Source organism: Lacerta agilis, chromosome 7, assembly GCF_009819535.1.
Source record: "Lacerta agilis isolate rLacAgi1 chromosome 7, rLacAgi1.pri, whole genome shotgun sequence".
NCBI lineage: Eukaryota > Metazoa > Chordata > Lepidosauria > Squamata > Lacertidae > Lacerta > Lacerta agilis.
Window position 1 is genome coordinate 33,586,007 of NC_046318.1, and position 18,936 is coordinate 33,604,942.

Genomic DNA, 18,936 nt, shown 5'->3' on the forward strand with positions numbered 1-18,936 from the left:
TATGGCCTTTTAAACTGTTGGAGGAGGGGTTACTGTTTGGTATCAAGGTGTGTATTTTGTGTCTTTATGTTGTAAACCGGTATAGAAATTTAATGAATAATAATAATAGTAATAGTAGCAGTAGTAATAGAAGCAGATCTACTTTATTTTATTATAAGGTTTATATAAGACACCACTTGTCAGAACAATCATCTCACAAAGCAGTTGACAATGATTTATAATACATTAATAACAATCATTAACATACAGCATAGAACAGCCCACCTGTATTAAGATGAGTGTATATTTGTGCTCTGAAGTGCATTAAGAGATATAGGGATGACTGGAACACAGATTTAAAGGACAAAATGCATTCATACTGGAGGTGGTGGGAGGTACTTGCGGGGTAGGACAAGTGTATGTCAGTCCTGGAACTGAACTTATGGAAGAGCCCTTTGACGTTTTTCTGGAATTGTAACCATACATAACAGAACTACAAATCCAGTAGTCAAACTGCACTTGATCTGCCATGAAGTTGCAGTTGTCACTTGGAGTCTCTCAGTAATTCCTTATGGAGCTTTGAGATCTCCAGTAAAAAGGCGGAAAACAATTTTGTTCCATCAATGTAATTTTTTCTGATTGGGAAAGAAGAGAAAACCAACTGTCAAACAATCTAAATATTAAAGTTACTATATTGTATGAAATGCCCAAAATTCGTTTCTTCAACTCCTAGGGACATTTTACATATACATATAATCTGGTGTACATAGAACACTGTATACATGCATGTTTCAGAAATAAAGAACAATCTGTATTGTAAACCGAAGTATGAAACCAGATGGTTGTTCAATGACTACCAGTACTACATGAAATGATAGGGAAAGTGTGGAATCTGTCTTGCCATTATTTATATACATGCATTCCCACAGAGAAACATGCACACTTGTATTTGTGTGTTTGTACAGGGAGGGGTGTGAGGACACTATTTTTTCTCTTCCTCATTGCCATTTTGAGGGACAGATGTAGACATATTCCATTTCTAGACCTTTTCTAACAGCAAGGGTGTTGTGGACTTCGTATGTGCCAGGTTTTGGACTCTGGCGTGCTTTGGAAATATTTTAAACATATGGAGATAAAAAAAACCTTCCTCCTGTTTTGAGGTAGAGAAGTACAAATATTCTGTTTTCCTAGTAATTAGGGGTTCTGCTCTATGCATCTATTAAAGTTTAGGTCTCTAGGTAATGTGGAAATACCTCACTTCCCCCTATAAAGAGGGCACTTGTATGGAATTAGTCTACCTTGTTTACCTGCTTATCTTCTCTTTCTGAGAGTGCTCTCCATCATCTGCTGCTCCAATCGGAAACATCATCACGCTTTTCTTTGTTATAGCCTGAAGCATCTGAGCAATTGGAATTGTTGATCCATCCCGAATCATATCTGGATCCTTTTTAAAAACTGAAACATATGGAAGTGGTAATGGGAAGAATTTTCTCTTGGTTTTTGTTTTTTGTTTAAAGAAATTCTACTGTTGTGGTGGTGGTTAGAAAAATCAACACAGCAGGTAGCCATAAGCAGACTGCTATATCTTCCATGGTACAGTAAAGGTAAAGGTAAAGGGACCCCTGACCATTAGGTCCAGTTGTGTCCGACTCTTTGGTTGCGGCGCTCATCTCGTGTTACTGGCCAAGGGAGCCGGCGTACAGCTTCTGGGTCATGTGGCCAGCATGACTAAGCTGCTTCTGGTGAACCAAAGCAGCACACGGAAACGCTGTTTACCTTCCCGCCGGAGCGGTACCTATTTATCTTCTTGCACTTTAATGTGCTTTTGAACTGCTAGGTGGGCAGGAGCTGGGACTGAGCAACAGGAGCTTACCCTGTCGTGGGGATTCGAATCACCAACCTTCTGTTCAGCAAGCCCTAGGCTCTGTGGTTTAACCCACAGTGCCACAGCAGGTAGCCATAAGCAGACTGCTACATCTTCCATGGTACAAGCCCCTAAACTGTACCTGTTCTTCCAGTTGGAGCTGATTATGCTGACAAGCTTTTTTTCCATTTCAGCCGTATGTGTATAATATGTTATGGTGGTAGCAGAGCTAGCTTATTTAGTTGAGGGGAAAGGCATGAAAAGTTGCCTCTGGAATGCCTTCAAAAGTGGCCTGATGCAGCACACGGGTTTGCATGTTGGATCTCTGGGTTTGTTTTGTTTTTTTGTTAAGGGAAGGACAGATGTCATAGTGGGCAGGCAAAACTGTGATGTTGTCTACCATGGCATTAAGCTACCTCTCAGCCTAAGCTACCTCACACTTATGCCACTTTGAGCTTTTTTAAAGGAAGGACAGGATGAAAATGTAATAAATAGTAGTAGTAGTAGTAGTAGTAGTAGTAGTAGTAGTAATAATAATAATAATAATAAACATTTTTGAAGCTATAAATATTATTAAAAACACACTGGAAAATCAGAATAGATTTGTCAGAATGACAGGGCCAAGTAAGTCAATTTTCTCTAAAATCAATAAGAGGGGAATATTTTTTTAGGAAAAAATAAAATTAAATCGAAGGGAGGCTACATATACAGTGTTACCTCAGGTTACATTGATAAGGGAATTGTTTTAAAATTCCATGAAGGAACAGGAGGCAGAAAAAGACTAGAATGATAAAAGTCAAGTAATTTTCCCATTCTCTCTCTCTCTCTCTCTCTCTCACACACACACACACACTTTTTTTGTCTGAAACAAAATAATTTCACCAGGGGATGCAAATTAGGTTTTCAGGAGGTTCTATAGGAGAACATTATTATGCTAAATAAAAATGGAACATTTGGCACTTGAAAAGCTAAGCTTCCTGCTTTTTGTTGACAACGCTAAATGAACACTTTAATTTCAGATTATGTGATACAGTCTAATTTATGTGTAGTGTTCAAGCTTTACTCTTTACACATATTTCACATCTTTAGAGAGACAGAAAATGAGCATGTGTAATGTTCTAAACAAATATATATATTTCAAAAAACATTTCAAACCTCTTTGGATTGCCTTTGCAGCTGCTTTATACTGAGGATCACTGATACTAGTAATCCATGGTAATGCACCCTCTTCAGCAATCACTGTCAGTTTGTTTGGGCTGTTTCGTTTAGAGAATACCTTTTCTAAATGACGTTTCACCTGAAAAGAAAATGTTTTCAATAAAAATGTTGGTGGTGTCTTTATATTATCTATATTCCATGGTGTTTGTTATCAGTGAACCCTCTGCCACTAATTGATTGAACTGGTATGGCAGGATGGACTATTTGGTTGCTCAGGGAACTAAATAGTTTGCAGTCCAACTTCTGTGTGGGGAGGGATATCAGTTTGCCTGGGCTGGGACTCAAACTTTATGCAAGGAAAGAGGCAGTGTGGGACAACATAAGGGTCAGCAGGTGCAGCCCTATTCCATCTTCTACACAGAAGTAGATTTATGGAGGAGAAGGAGTGAAGAGGGCTGGGCTATGGTGATTGAAGGAAGAGGTTGCTCTCTCTAGACCAGAGCTTTCCAAACTTTTCATGTTGGTGACACACTTTTTAGACCTGCATCATTTTGCGACACAATAATTCAGTTTTACTAGCAAATTGGAGGTTAAACTAACTCCTTTCCAACGCTTAGGAGGAGCGTGGGGAGTGTTCATGAAACATGCCAACACACAGTTTGGAAAGCTCTGCTCTAAACATTGACAGTGGAATTCAGTTGTTGTGGCTTTTTCACCGTCAACATCAAATGCGTCATTGTGACCTGTCAATCCTAAAGAGACAAGAGACCAAAGCAAAAGGGAGAGGGAAATGAATTTCAACCTAGGCAAGCAAATCTTTGGCCATAGGGTTCTACTGTGAACTGTTAATACGAAGCAGACTGTTATCTCTTCAGGGCTTAATTTGTAAAATGAGAAAGTCAAGGAATCGGGGTCTCTGACCTTCACTGGTGGGATAACAATACATCACCACATGCCTTTTTTTTTTACTTTAAATGTAAAAGCTCAAACAGTGCCTGGACCTGTTGTGCAAATAAGCTGAATCATAATCAAGTGTGTCTAACCAACATTACCTGACATTTCACAGTAGAAAGGTTCATGTGAGGAACTTGCCGGATTGAAAACTTTCCTATGACTCTTGATGGTATAACTGTTTTGATCCCTTTTTCATGAAAAGCTCCTTCTATCCCATGAATAGAGAGAGATGGGAAGCGCCACAAGTGTGAAAGTATTTCCTCCTTAGAAACATAAAGAATGAAACAAAAATAGGAGTTAGCCAGTCATGGCTTCCCTCAACATCTTTCTGCAATTCCCTTATTTTAGATGTCCTGTCATGCTTTCAATTTCTATTGACAGTACTGTACCTTGGTATCATAGAGAAATTTATTTACACCGATGTTAACCTTGTATTGCTCTAAGTCAAATTCTATTGACTCATACAGCTTCTTCTCCTCTTCTGTAAAAGTAGCAACACCATCATAGATTCCAGGAATCAGAATGTGGCCTGATGAATCCACAAGACTGCCTATGGAACAAACACATTTTACCACCAACCAACCAAGGAGGTTGAGGAAGGAAGGGTGGGATATAATTTCAAATAGTAATAATGAAAATATTTATTATTGGTAGCAGAAGTAGTTGTAGTATATTTCCTTCCTAGATATAACCAGCCTTATGTGTGGGTGAACTGAAATCGAAACTGATTTCTTCTGTCATCGTCTGTCATCTTTTCCATCACTGCAAATGGCTGTTGTGTGCTTAGGATTTCCATTGTGTTGGGCAAGGGGTTATTAGGGGGTGGGGACAATTGTTATTGTTAGGTGAAATTTATGTCTCTCTATTTGTTAATGCTGAAAAATTATATAAAATATTAAAGGCAGTATGGTCTGGTCATTTTATGTTTGCATTACAAGCCAGCTTTAGCAAAAGCAACTTAAACTTCAGGTGTGATTCAGTTTCAAGCAACTCTGCAACATAATGTTCAAAGAAATTGCCTCAGCAAATGCAATGAGTACTCTGAAAAATCAGCATGTAATTTCATGTCCAATTAGGGTTCCACTTCAGTGTTTTTAACACCACAGTTAGTGCCTTATAAAATAATTCATAATTTACCACTATGTTACTTGAGAATACCAAAGGAATGAACATTTGGCAATGCCCTCAGTCCTGGCTACTATAACCTGCCCCTACTTCTCCACCTGTTCTCAGAGAGTCCTCAGTCTTGTGTACATGTACACTTGTGAATATTCATCTATAGAAACCTTGGGTTTGCCAATTAATTGCACACTCTACTACCCTAAATTCCTAACTTGCCTATGCAAACTAAACCAAGCATTTTTATCATTTGGTGCAAACCTTAATTTCTGATTAAAGACTATATAGACAAATGAACGGGATTTTTACCAAGCAGGGCTATCAGATCAGACATGGGTTCCTGGACGATGCCACCTAGAGCTCCTGAATGAAGATCTCTTTCACCACCTTGTACCTAATTTGAACATGAAGACAACATCACGACCGACACATTATCATTGTTTTAATTTGCACCATAGGAATTAATTACCATAATTATGAATGTCAATACTGCTCCAATCCTACTCAGAATTAGCATCATAGTTCTGAGTAGGATTGGAGCTTGTAGTATGGACATTTATTTTATGTTTGCGCCTGAAGCTTACATCTTCTTTATTTATATAGCATAAATCTTGCATTGATTCCTTTTAACATTCAACCCCTCTGGATTACATCAACAACATATGAATGGCCATGTGTTTCTGTTGCCCTGCATGACTCTCGTTTTCAAAGTTACCCAGGTATGAGAAAATCTAGATTGTGGGAGAGGCAAGTGTGGAAAGGGGTAAATTTGAATGAGAATGCCATATAGATGGAGAATTAATGGAGGTACAGTAAATTTACTATCTGCATTAAACGACAGGATGGATGAACCCCAAGATAATGTGGAATGTGTTTTATATACACACACACAGCTATCTCTGTGTAGGAAGAATTCTGTAAATACTACTATCTCCACCAGAAGTATCCTGGGTTGCATCAGCATGATTAGGACTCATTTATTTGTCTGTCTGTCTGTCTGTCTGTCTGTCTGTCTGTCTGTCTGTCTGTTATACATTTTGGAAAGTAGTTTGCCTATCTGTCCAGTTGTACATATGGATGCCACTCAAAGGTATCATTGCCAAACTAGGCACAAGGGTTTCCGAGGTGAGGGTGGCATTCTTTGTCAATGTTTGGATGCCATTTTGATTCAAGATGACAGGCTGAAATGTGACTTTGGTTACTGTTTCTTGGCATAGGTTTGGCTGTCTCTTGAGATAACTTGACACAATAGTTCCTGATGCAGGGTGTGAGCAGACTTTGTCGCTGTTTGGATACTGGACACCATTATGGATCAAGATGGTGGACCAAAACATCACTTCAGCTTTACTTTGGTTTTTGACATAGTTTTGGCCACCTCTCGGCATGAGGGCTCCTGAGGTGGTGGTCTTCATCACTGTTTGGATGCCAGGCACCATTTTGAATAAAGATGGTGGACTGAAATGTGACTTCTGCATGACCTCTCCCAAATTGTGGCACGACTGGTCCAGACTCACAAAGTATACTATCCATTTTAAAAGTGCAGTGTATTTTGATTCTACAAATTCCTGGGCAGAGCCAGGCACTTCCTGTTTTTGCAAAATAAATGTTTGATATAAGTGAAGGAGACAGTGACTATGACCTTGGGAGTGATGATTAAGTGTACTGGAATACCAGTTAAAAGGGGGAGTAGAAGTGGGAGAAAGGGTGGAAAGAATGCTCTATTGGTAGCACAATTTGCATCCTTTCTACCCAACATCAAAGCCAGAAAAATAATGTTTTAGACACACATGATGTCAGAGACTGGCAGGGCTCCAAAGAGTTTGGGGCAGAGGCAGGGGACCAGGGACCAGGGGAATGACCCAGGAGAGGGGGCCGGTGATATATAGGGTTTGGCACTGCCCACAAGGCAAGAGCCAGGAAAGGGGAAGAAGGAAGAGTCAGGGCAGTCCAATAAGGAGAAGGACAGTCAGGATGTGGTGGAAGAAGAAGAGGTTGTTCTGGTGATGGATGGGTCAGTAGACTCCCCACCTTCCACCACCCCACTGTATCCTCGAAGCAGGAGGGGCCTGAAGTAGGAAGAGCAGCGGCAACTTCAATGAAGGAGAAGTCTTTGGTTGCAGGTGCACAACCTATTAGGGGGAGGGTATATAAGCTAGCAGAGGGGTGGGTTCTCACTGTTGCTACACTGCTCCACCAGGCACAGATATGAGGGACAACTGCCTAGTGACCTGAAGGAAGCGTGTGCTCATGTGTGTGCATCCGGAGCACTGTGGGAGTTGCTGTAAGTGCTTCTTCTGTCGATAAAGACTTAACTATCAGGCGAGTGCCTTCTTTAGCTGAGGTGGACCAGGACATGTGACTCCACTGTTACCCTTTTACCTCCACAGAGAAGCCGGCATTTCCCCGAGTCCCATACGTAAGAGCTGGCTTTTCCGTGCTGAGCCAAGTATTATCCGAAATCACAATATAGTCAACATTGGAGAAAAACCGCTCTTTCTCTCTTTCAACCAGTTCTTCTAGTCCAATGGAGATTGCTTCTTCCATGCCTTCAATAAGAAACTTAAGGTTTACTGGCAAGTCCTAAAAACAAAAAATGTCAAGTTACCTGAACGAAAATGCACTCTCAGTAAAAAGTGAATTCTTTTTTTTTTTTTTGTCCAGTTACCTCTGGGCTCAACTACTGTAATGTGTTCTACGTAGGTGATCATAACAACTAGTGCAGGATGCAGTGGCCGGGATGCTGATGGCTGTTCCTTGACACATATGCACCCAGTTTGGAACAATATGCATTTGGCTGCTGATTCATACCCAAATCAAGAGTGGCCATTAATCATCCCTTGTGAGTAACTGGATTCTGTCCCACAAGAATATCCTTCCTTGATTAAGACAAATGTCCTCTTTTGCATTTCTTGAGAAATCTAAGCCTGTCCTTTTCAGAAGAGACAGGGTCACCTTATAAAAATACAAATTTGATTGGCTAAGATGCATGAGAGCGTTTGCCTTACATCTGTAGTGGGAAATTTAACTGAAGTGATTCATGATCTCCTATGATCGTTCTTCACCTTCACCCTTTTGTTATGTAATGACTTTCAGGCCAGCTGTTTACTGCTGAATCGGAACAAATGTCAATCGGGTTTTCTGCGGATTGGCGTTTGTTCTGATTCAGAAGTAAGTAGCAGGATTTCCTGGGCAAAGCGGCAGGACAATAGAAAAACCTCTCGGACCCATGCACAGAAATCATGGAAGAACTGGAAGTGTGAGGTGAGCCCTAAGATGCCTTGTTCAGCTTTTCAGAATACGTCCTAAACGCTGCACCATGCTGCTCTGTTTCAAAAATCTCATAAAGCCTGGCTGCTTCTTTATCATGCCTATTACTGTATATTTCTTTTTGGAGCTAGTCAGGACAAGGCACTAACTAGCAGATTTTTGTTTTCATTCCTGCTTCCTTTTACTAGAATAAGAAAGCTCGGCAGAACCCAAAATAGAGTACACATGGAGACACTTAAAAATTAGGGGAGGCTCTTGAGGGTCCTGGTGGATTAGGGGAAGCTTGAGGGGAGACTGCTGCTGGTGGTCTCCATTTAGGAGAAGGAGACCCCAACCCTGTTTTCTCCCAACAACCCAAGAAAATTGTGACTCTTGGAACACCAACTCTACCCTGGCTGTGATAGTGTACCACCATGTTACAGTGAAAATCCCCCCTTTTCTTTTTGCTTCTCTGCGGTTACCTTACAGCAGGACAGATCATATCCATGTTTCAACTCTTACTTTCTGATTTCACAGTTCTTGTCCAATTCTAGTTCTCTTAGATCTGATCTCTAGCATTTTGCACCCTTCCTAGTCTTCAAGTCTCCACCTCAGATTTTCATACAAGGTGATTACTGCTAGATTCTCCGAATTAAATCAGTGTTGGTCTGAATGTAATCAGGCCCATTGTGACAAGGTCTGTGGTGTGCAATACCATCCAGCGAAGTTCTAAAGATGACAGCCATGTGTGCCTTTGGCATACTAGCAAATCTGGTAACAGCACACTTTTCTTTTTACTTTACTTACTTTTCTTAGTTCTTTGAATGCACTCACTGCATGTATCCAGGCTAGGACAGGTCCTTTGTTATCTGTTGCTCCACGCCCATAAAGGTTCCCTCGAGATAAAGAAAACTCGTATTAAACTTTTAAACTTCTGATAGTGCTAAGGCTAGAACTGAAATGGTACAACACAACAACGAAGAGACTGAGATATGAATCAGGAAGTCCCTGGTCTGACTCTTGCCTCTGCCATGGATTTACTATACTGTACTCTCTTCAGCCTCACTACCCCTCAAACAATGCTCAAGGGAGTAAGGGTGGCTCAACTCCAGGTATGGTTGTTGTTGCTGTTGTTAAATTTGTATACTGCCCAATCCCTGCAGGTCTCAGAGTGGTTCACAAGAGGAAGCAGACTTGAATTTATTTTTACGGTCACAGACCAGCTCAATAAATCAACAATACAAAAGTAATACATTAAAATTTGCACAACAAATACCATACACGTATATACACGTATACAGCAGCATTTAAAATATATAGATTAGAATCGGGGCATTTAAAATATTGCCTAAAAATTGCCATTTAGGGTTCTGTTCATAGCGATATGAGGAAGCAGATTACCCACATGCATTTTTCTCTGGGTTTAGGCTTTGATTTAGCTCCAAAGATGGCTTTGGTAATCAACTGTTTTAGGAAAGAAACGGGGGGAGCGTGAACTTGTTGGGTTTTCTTGGGACTATTAATCCACAGCATCTGATTTTATTATTTTATTAATTAAATTTATATTATATAACACCCTTCATCAAAATATCTCTTCCAGCAATTCAGATAACTGAACTGGGGGCACGGTGAATTTGTTCCTATCTGCAGGGCTGTTTTCTGCCCAACTCAAAGGCGTTTGCTCTATGAAGTCCTGCAGGGCTCCATCTATATGAAGGCTCTGGGTGATCTCGTCAGGGGATTTGGAGAGAGATGTCATCTGAATCAGGTGAGGATGTTCAGATGTTAGACCAGTGCTTGGATCCAGTAATGGGCTGGATGACAGCCATTAAACAGAATCTGAATTATGAAACAAAGTTAGGGAAGGGATGTGTGGGTGTATGGGTGTGTGAAATGCATACTGTACAACATTAAAATAACCATGTCAAAAGCAATGGTGGTGTACATACCACCAATTTCAGTCAATATGTAGGGATCTGTTTCCCACCCATCCGACTTTTTAGCAGGCATCACATCCACGTGTCCGTAAAAACACACAGTGGGCTTTAGTGGATCTTCTCCAAGCTCTGCCAGAACAACAGGAGGTAATGAAATATCTGGGCCATCATGCACCTGCAGGGTATATTGAGGTATTGCTCCATTAAATTCAAAACCTTAGGAAAACAGGAAGACATAACGTTTTGAAGCAAAGGCTTGGATCCAAAGAATCATGAGCAGAATCTTTTTTGCTCATGGAATGTGTTTTCTGAACCAGCCTTGCCTTCGCACTATAGCAACTTGAAGGTAACCCCCCCCCCACCAACACCATGATGTGTACTGCATGAGGAGCTGCAGCTGGGGAGGAATAAGCGTAAAACTGATATATGCCCACCTCAGACCCCTGGTTACCTGCTGGATGGGCATATCAACCAACTTCACATTTGCTCCTAAGTCCTGGAGATGACTTGCAGCTATTTTTACCATTCGTATCACTTCTGATCTTTGTGCTGGTTGTATGGAATCACTCTCCACAGCTACCCATTCCTTAAGAGTCTGAAATAAAAAACAGTGGTCATGCATGGTGTTATGAAGTGTCATATAAAGGTTTAAATGAACAACTGCCTGTGTGGTCATTTTTTCCTTCCTATTTAAGAATTCAGTAATTAGATAGAAATGGCCTCTGGGTGGGACCACTATCTAAAGGTGCAGTAATCCATCTTGTTAAATCCTATTTCCTCCTAATTACATCTAAGGGACCTGTCACTATAAAATCTTCCCTTTTTAAGAGGAAGCATGGAAGAATCAGAGCAGCAATAAGGATGTCCACCCACACCATTTTCTCCATCCTGAAATTTTGTTTGGATTATATAATTGCATTCATTCTGTATTGCCAGATAACCTTTGTCTGATTTCAGGAACAGCCATGAACACAACAGGTAAGGCAAGTGCAGTTAACTTAATTCTCAGGGCCAAACTAATAGTGATGGGGGCAGCTCTGTCTGTTTAGTTACATCTCTGCTACGTTCTGGTCTAAAATATGGGGTGGGGAAGCCTGTGTTTACAAAAAATAATAATATATAGATGTGGATCTGTAAAATTATCTTCCCTGCCTTGGGTACTAAGAGAAAACTGTCTGTAACTGTGATGTCAGTGTAAAGCCTAGGAGCGAATGTGCCTATGAAGCATGCCTTTTGTTATTTTTTAAAAAATAGAACCCCACTTCATTTAGGATAGCTCAGTTGGTAGAACATGAGACTTATTCCCATGGTCGTGAGTTCAAGCACTGCACTGGGCAAAAGATTCCTGCGTTGCAGGGGGTTAGACTAGATGACCCTATGGATCCTTGCAAAATACCACATCTAGTTTGCCCCTAGCAGGGTTATTTATAAACAGTTATTGACTGATCCCCTTTGACCTACGCCTGACAGTTGTGTTGTGCAACAGAGTATCATTGAGTACCTATGCCTTGCCTGTTGATATCATTTGGTGTTGCCAAAGGAAAGAGGAAAAACAACATTTTTGTCATACCTTGCTTATAAGCACCAAGCACCTTGGTAACGAAGTAACTGCCTAGCTGAGCAACAGGAAAAAAGAGGCAGAGGAAGTTACTCTCTGCTTTGTGGTTCAATCTGGCTCTGTTATCCTATGCAAACTCAATTGGCAGTAAACGTTGTTATACAGCAGGAATTGCTTCCAAGGAAACGTGGGGTTGAGTGGCACATCTTTTGCTAGCAAACCTCAAATTTGGCGCTGCTTCTACCTGAACAAATTTATCTTGATGGTCGTCAATGTACTGGAAAAGCTGGTCCTCCAGCAATGTGGAATTTAAAACAGGGGAGCTGCCCACACCAGAGAGCAGCATGACAAGGAAGATATGGAAGACCTGCAGGTGGTGAGAGACAAGGTTCAGCGTGTTAAATACAAGAAGAGGAGGAATACCTGGACTGCTTTTAACACAGAGAGGGCAAATTGTTGGTTCATGGGCTGGGTTTCGCCCTGAGGTAGTGATGGGTAATGGGTTTCCCCCTGTGCATTTGCAAGAGCGTTTAGTACCCATGACTGATTTTTTGCCACATGCAGTCCCTGAAGGAGTTACAAGCAGACAATGCAGCCCTCGGGCCAAAGAAGGTTATCCGCACCTGCTGTTTCAACACACACAGTAGACAGTAAAAATGAAGGCGATTTAGCAATATTTCTACCATTACCACCCTAGTAAAGTTTATGTGCATGAGTCTTTCAGCATGGATTTTCACCAAAAGGTGAAAGCATGTAAAAACATCTACTCAAGGACATATACTCATAAGTCATATTTCACTTTCAAAAGAAAGTGGGGGGGGGGACCCAATTCAAACAGTGCTTCCAATATTTTAATTTCTTTCAAGGACCATATTTCATATATCAGAAAATAAACAGCTTTGGCAGACAATTAAATTATAGGGCAAAGCCAAAACATTCTATAACTCTAAAAGCCTTGCATATTCTTACTCCAGCAGTATGCTTCTCGACAATACAAAATTAAAACATACAGCTTCAATTATCAAGTATACTAGAATCCATAGTACAAGGGTGCTGAGTTAACACATTTGTAGTCATTCTAATCCGTGTCTCCCAAAGTTGAGAACTAGGTTCTGGGAGGAAGGAGGTATAATCACTTTCCACACAGAGTCCAAAGGTACACCACACAGCAAGTTTGCTAAAACAGCACAAGCCTGGGTCTGGTCAGTACCCAGAGGCCAGATAGGGGACTCTTGGTAGTTAAAATGGATTTATTTATTTTTCTGACACAGCAAATCTCTGCACAAATACAGAGCAAGGAGTGGGGCAGATTCATTATGCTTATACAGTACAGTTATCAGCCTATTGATTCCTGGATGAGGACATAGTGCAAGGATAAAGACACTCCCATTGATCTCTAGAGAAAAAAGCCCTTGACTTCCAATCGTAAGAAGATAACTATCTTAAGAATGTCGGCTTCTTTCTTTCTTTCTTTTTTACATTATTCTCCTGGGATTAGAGAGTCCTGTTTGACTCATTCAGTTTGTGGTCTACTAAGACCCCTAGATCCTTTTCACATGTACTACTGGCAAAGCAAGTGTCCCCCATCTTATATTTGTGCAGCTGGTTCTTCCTGCCTAAGTGCAGAGCCTTACATCCGTCCCTATTGAAATCCATTTTTGTTTGCTGGAAGGGACACCAAGGGTCATCTAGCCCAGCCCCCTGCAATGCAGTAATCTCAACTTGAGCAGCCACAACAGATGGCCATCCAACCTCTGCTTTAAAACCTCCAAGGAAGGAGAATCCATCACCTCTCCTGGGAGTCTCTTCCCTTGTCAAGCAGCAGCAGCAGCAGCAGCATATAATTATAAGTATTTTATTATTTATACAGCGCCATCTGGCTGGGTTGCCCTAGCCCCCCTTGTGTGGAGCGAAAGGGTGAGCATTTTGAGCAACCCCTGAGGCTAAGCTGCTGCTTTTGGAGTTCGTGGGCTGCAGAAAAATGCGAGTCCAAAAGGCGCTCCCAACGGCAAAAGAGCACAGCACGTGGCAGCCCTGACCTGGCCGGTGGGCAGCAGCCGTTTTAGACCCCCTTTACGAAGTTGCTGCGCGAGAAAAAAGAAGCAGCAGCTCCACGCCTCTGAGGAAACTTGCCCGGAGCGCGAATGCGGCACTTACTGGGGCGGGAGCCTTAAATAGAAACCGATCCTCCAATCACAAACCGAAGCCTGGCGCGCCTGGCTGTTCCCCGCTTGCGATTGGCTCCCGCCGCCTCGCCTTGGGGAAGGGAGGCCCCGCAAGCGCTCCGCTTGCTCGGGACTGACGGAGATGCGCCGCTGTCATTGCGGGCGTCCGGCTGGGCAGGGAGCCTTAAGAACCTCCCGAGGCAGAGGAAGGCGGAGCCCAGGGTGCCCTCGGGCAGGGGGACAGCCTTGAGAAAGGCGGCTGCCTTCGGCTGAGACAACGGGCTGTCCTCGACGGCAACTTGGGCTGCGAGCCTTTATCCGCTCCCCAGTGGAAGCAAACTCCACTGAACTGCATAGGTTTCCGAGGAGGTATCAGAGCCCGCCCAAGAAATTTGGCCGACTGAGGAGCAGCAGCAACTTGGGGGGGGGGGAGAGACACACACGTGCCAAGTGCAGTGCCGGATTTACATATAACCTAAACAAGCTATAGCTTAGGGCCCCACTCCCTTGGGGGGCCCCCCAAAATTGAAAGAAAAAAATTGATATGCATTTCCAAAATATAAGATAAAAAACAAATAAAGTAAAGCCTACATACAGCAACAGTGTTTTGTGTTGTGTAGGCTCCTATGGTGTAAGTAATGGGCCCCACCTGCTGCCCTGCTCCCTAAAATATCACTGGTTTGCTCATTTCTACATATAGGGTGCCTACGTTCTGCATGGACTGGTTGCATGGCAACAGGTGCAAATGGCTTTAGGTACCTGTTAGGATCACAAATTACCATATAGCGTATATTCAACACAAAAAACAGTGACAATTTGTTGTTGGCAAAGGACAGCTGGACATATAAAGGGCCCCATTACCTTCAGTAGCTTAGGGCCTAATCGAACCTAAATCCAGCCCTGGTCAAGTGCATACATTATCTACCCCATGCTACTCAAAGATGTAGGTTTTGGGGTGCCCGAGGTAGTCACCCTCACCCCTGACTAACCTGAAAATGGATTACACTGTTAAGCCTTGGAAGGAGCAGCATTTTCTTAGCTTCTCTATAGACTTTTTGGTCCTGAGAGATCCACATTGGCTCCCAGTACGTTTCCGAGCACAATTCAAAGTGTTGGTGCTGACCTTTAAAGCCCTAAGCTGCCTCGGTCCAGTATACCTGAAGGAGCGTTTCCACCCCCATCGTTCAGCCCGGACACTGAGATCCAGCACCGAAGGCCTTCTGGCAGTTCCCTCACCGCGAGAGGCAAAGCTACAGGGAACCAGGCAGAGGGACTTCTTGGTAGTGGCACCCTCCCATCAGAGGTCAAACAGATAAACAACTACCTGACATTTAGAAAATTCCTGAAGGCAGCCCTGTTTAGGGAAGTTTTTAATCTGTGACATTTTAATTAATTTTAATTTTAATATATGTTGGAAGCCACCCAGAGTGGCTGGGGAAACCCAGCCAGATGGGCAGGGTGCAAATTATTATTATTATTATTATTATTATTTATTATTATTATTATTATTATTATTATTATTATTATTATTGATTTTTTTTGCTGCCAAGGACAGGAACCGAACACAGGAAGCGGCCTCAGACTATTTGGGCCATCCAGCTCAGTATTGTTCACCCTAACAGAGTTTCCCATGCTGCCCCCACCTCCCATGGGAAAAAACAATTGGAATTTAAATGGTAATGACAATAAAAGACAACATAAGAATATTTCACGTGGTCTTCACAATTCCATAGGTCACCTCACCGAAGCTTGTGGTCCGCAGGCTACATTTGGGGAACTCCTGCTCTTGTTGGCAGTAGGTATCCAATGACTCAGGCACAACAAACATCAAGAGAAACAGGACACATCTGTATTGGAGGAGTGTGACCGATTCGCCCGTATTGGGAACAGAGCCATCAATGGAAAAATGGAATGTGGGCACCAAATTCTGGTGTCACACAGGGCACCACTGAAAATTGAAAGCCCAAAGTCCAACACTGTGTTTTGGTTAATGTGTGAACACTGATTAAAACCCAGCACTGGAAACACATTGACAACCCAGTAAAGATTCAGTAGTAGCAATAAGTCTTCAAGTCTTTTCATTAATCATTTGTTCATACCATATTTTCAGTGCATTTCTCAGTCACTTTCCAAACCACAAACGTCATTTTTCAAAAAGAAAAGAAGTGGATTTGTTGCACTAGGGCAACAGATCACTTAACCTGTTTAAATACACCACCCTAAAGCTCTAGTATGCACGTGAATTTCTCCTGCAAAATACTGACAGGGGGATAAAAAGGTAAAGGGACCCCTGACCGTTAGGTCCAGTCGTGGATGACTGGGGTTGCGGGTGCTCATCTCGGTTTACTGGCCGAGGGAGCTGGCATACAGCTTCTGGGTCATGTGGCTAGCATGACTAAGCCGCTTCTGGCGAACCAGAGCAGCACACGGAAACGCCGTTTACCTTCCCACTGGAGAGGTACCTATTTCTCTACTTGCACTTTGACGTGCTTTCAAACTGCTAGGTTGGCAGGAGCAGGGACTAAGCAATGGGAGCTCACCCCGTCGCGGGGATTTGAATCACTGACCTTCTGATCAGCAAGCCCTAGGCTCTGTGGTTTAGACCACAGCGCCACCCACGTCCCCGACAGGGAGGTAGGCACCTTAAATTATCCCAGCCCAGCGAGAGACCCCCATGTAAGAGGTACTCACACATGCATGTTGCACATCTGCATTGCAATGCTTATCAAGAACTCATTGACTTGACCTTATGTCACGTTTGGTGCACATGGGGACACACTTCTCTGCCTCAGGCCATTGCTTCCTGTATATAACAAGAGCTGGATCAGATGTGTGCCCCCAGCCCCCCCCCCAGTATTTTAATTACTCAAGTAACACCAAAAGGCTGTACAAATCAAAATATGCTGAGTATTTTGCTGAGCAAAATAATCACCCTGCTCACTTAAGAGTGATTAATACTTTGCTTTCAGTTAAATCAGCATTCAGAGCCATGTGGCCCATGAAAAGATACTGCTATAAGCAATAATATAAATATATAAATACTTACACAGCACTTTCCTTCAAACTTGATAGGAAGTTGCCCAATAAAGTGAGGCTCAACTATTATTACACTTCAACTAATTACTAATCTAGTTCTGGTAGACTTTCACAAAATTACATTCAGGGTGATACATGCAGGAGAGAGAGAGAGAGAGAGGATGGACTCCTTTGATAGCGTACAAGGTGCATATTTTAAATTTTGCACCCAAATGTTCTACACTAGTAATGAGGAACCTGTGACCCTCTGGATGTTGTCAGACTACAACTCCCATCATCCTTGATCTGTGGCTATGCTGGCTGGGGCTGATGGGAGAAGGAATCCAGTAACTGCTGCAGGGCCACAGATTTCCCATCCCTGTTCTATATCCAAACCCCAGGTATGGAGCTTAAAGAAGACGTACCATGATGAGGAGTTCTGACAGCAAAGAAGCCTCTTGGCGGAGGAGCATACAAAGCAATACTATTTCAATCTCCTGTCCTGACTGGGGATCTTCTTTCAGGTTTCTGCTAGCTTTCTTATAAAAGCAATCCCACCCCACCTTTTTATTTGCTGATTTTTAAAAACACTCTTAGCACCATGTGGGAGCAGGACAAAGGACATGTCAACAAAGGCAACGGGACACAGTCCCTTTCCTTATTTTATAAGGAAAGGGGCCAACATTCTACATTCAAGCTTCAAAATAAATGTTCCTAAAACATTCTCTCTCTCATTTCTGTTCTCCAACCCCTGCCTGCTTTTAAGGCCATCTCTTGTTTGTTCTATGTAAATACACCTGCAGTGGGTGCGTGGGTGGGGGGAACCCATTCAGCCTCCCCAAAGTTGAGTGTTTTCTTTGACTTGGCCATAATTTTGATACGGAAGCCTTATTGGGACATGGACACTTGAAGTGCATTGAAGAACTGATATAAAGCAAAGTTAACAATTATAAGAAACAATTTCACATTTTTCTTACGTTTCAGTCTTTGAGGGTGGAAGATTATGGGACTGAAAAGCGGTCTCCAGAAAAACAATCAAACAGATGAAACAGAAAGCACCAACATCAGATGCCTCTGGCAAACACTTTAAGCAGCTTGCAACAAAAATTCACAGCAGAAAGAGCACTGAAACCAATACTGAAGCAATCTGGAAAAGTCACCTTGGTATTCCAAGGTTCACAGGTCAACATGGTAATACATAATAGCACAATCAGGCTAGCTGCTAAGAATCTCTCTCAATGTACATTTTATATGTCGGTTGACAAATGGTTTAGATTCCCAGCATAATTTTATTAATGAGCAAGCGTTTTAGTCAAGTTAAAAAACAATTCCTGTCACAGAACTGTGGAGCTGGATGTGATCCCAAGGGTCATCTGGGCCAACCCCCTGCAACGCAGGAATCACAACTAAAGAATCCCTGGCCTCTGCTTAAAAACCACCACCACCTTCATTTAAAAAACAAAAAAACAAACCATAAGCATTAAATCACAAATTCATTACATTTTAATCAAATGTATTCAGCTCATAGATTGAAAGCAACTGTGGAGCAAATAGAGCATTTTTTCCTTATAGCCAGCAAACATTTCCACTCATACATCCCCCATAAAAGGACAGCCTTGGTAAGGCCGCATGTGTAAACACAATTACATTGGAGTAAGTCATATTGAACTGAACTAGATTTACTTTAGAGTAGATAAGACCTGCAGGAGCTTGGTGACCCAATGTGTGTCGTGTATTTAGAAGCCATAATTGAAGCCACATGGACATTGTATCTTGCCAGCAGCAACATCTGGCAAAGTACAACAGGGGTAGGAGTGCCCTCTGATGGCAATACTGCCATTTGTCAAAGTAGGGATTGTCAGCACTATTTTTCTAGAAAAAGATGCTGGAACACACAATAAATGCCTCCCTTGTTCTCTTATAATGACAATGGCATCCACC

The 18,936-nt window shown here is 42.3% G+C and overlaps 1 protein-coding gene across 1 annotated transcript; it reads right to left on the minus strand.

Moving 5' to 3' along the window:
* Positions 1–121: 121 nt before the first annotated feature.
* CNDP1 (carnosine dipeptidase 1) lies at positions 122–17,455 on the minus strand. Its single transcript, XM_033154796.1, has 12 exons — positions 17,421–17,455; positions 12,060–12,182; positions 10,709–10,852; positions 10,270–10,432; positions 9,128–9,216; positions 7,454–7,654; positions 5,384–5,468; positions 4,345–4,505; positions 4,054–4,218; positions 2,999–3,140; positions 1,287–1,434; positions 122–614 (listed from the first exon to the last, which is right to left on the minus strand). Exons 1-12 carry the CDS (start codon positions 17,421–17,423, stop codon positions 524–526), a joined length of 1,515 nt encoding a protein of 504 aa, XP_033010687.1. The 5' UTR covers positions 17,424–17,455; the 3' UTR covers positions 122–523.
* Between the last annotated feature and the right edge of the window lie 1,481 nt (positions 17,456–18,936).

What these genes read in the sequence shown, in the direction of transcription:
- CNDP1 (XM_033154796.1), bottom strand. An exon ending in ATGCCGGCTTCTCTGTGGAG is followed by an intron (nt 5,469 to 7,453) that starts GTAAAAGGGTAA and finishes TGTTCAAATTAG; the next exon opens with GTACAAGGTGGTGAAAGAGA. An exon ending in AATTTCTCTATGATACCAAG is followed by an intron (nt 4,219 to 4,344) that starts GTACAGTACTGT and finishes TATGTTTCTAAG; the next exon opens with GAGGAAATACTTTCACACTT.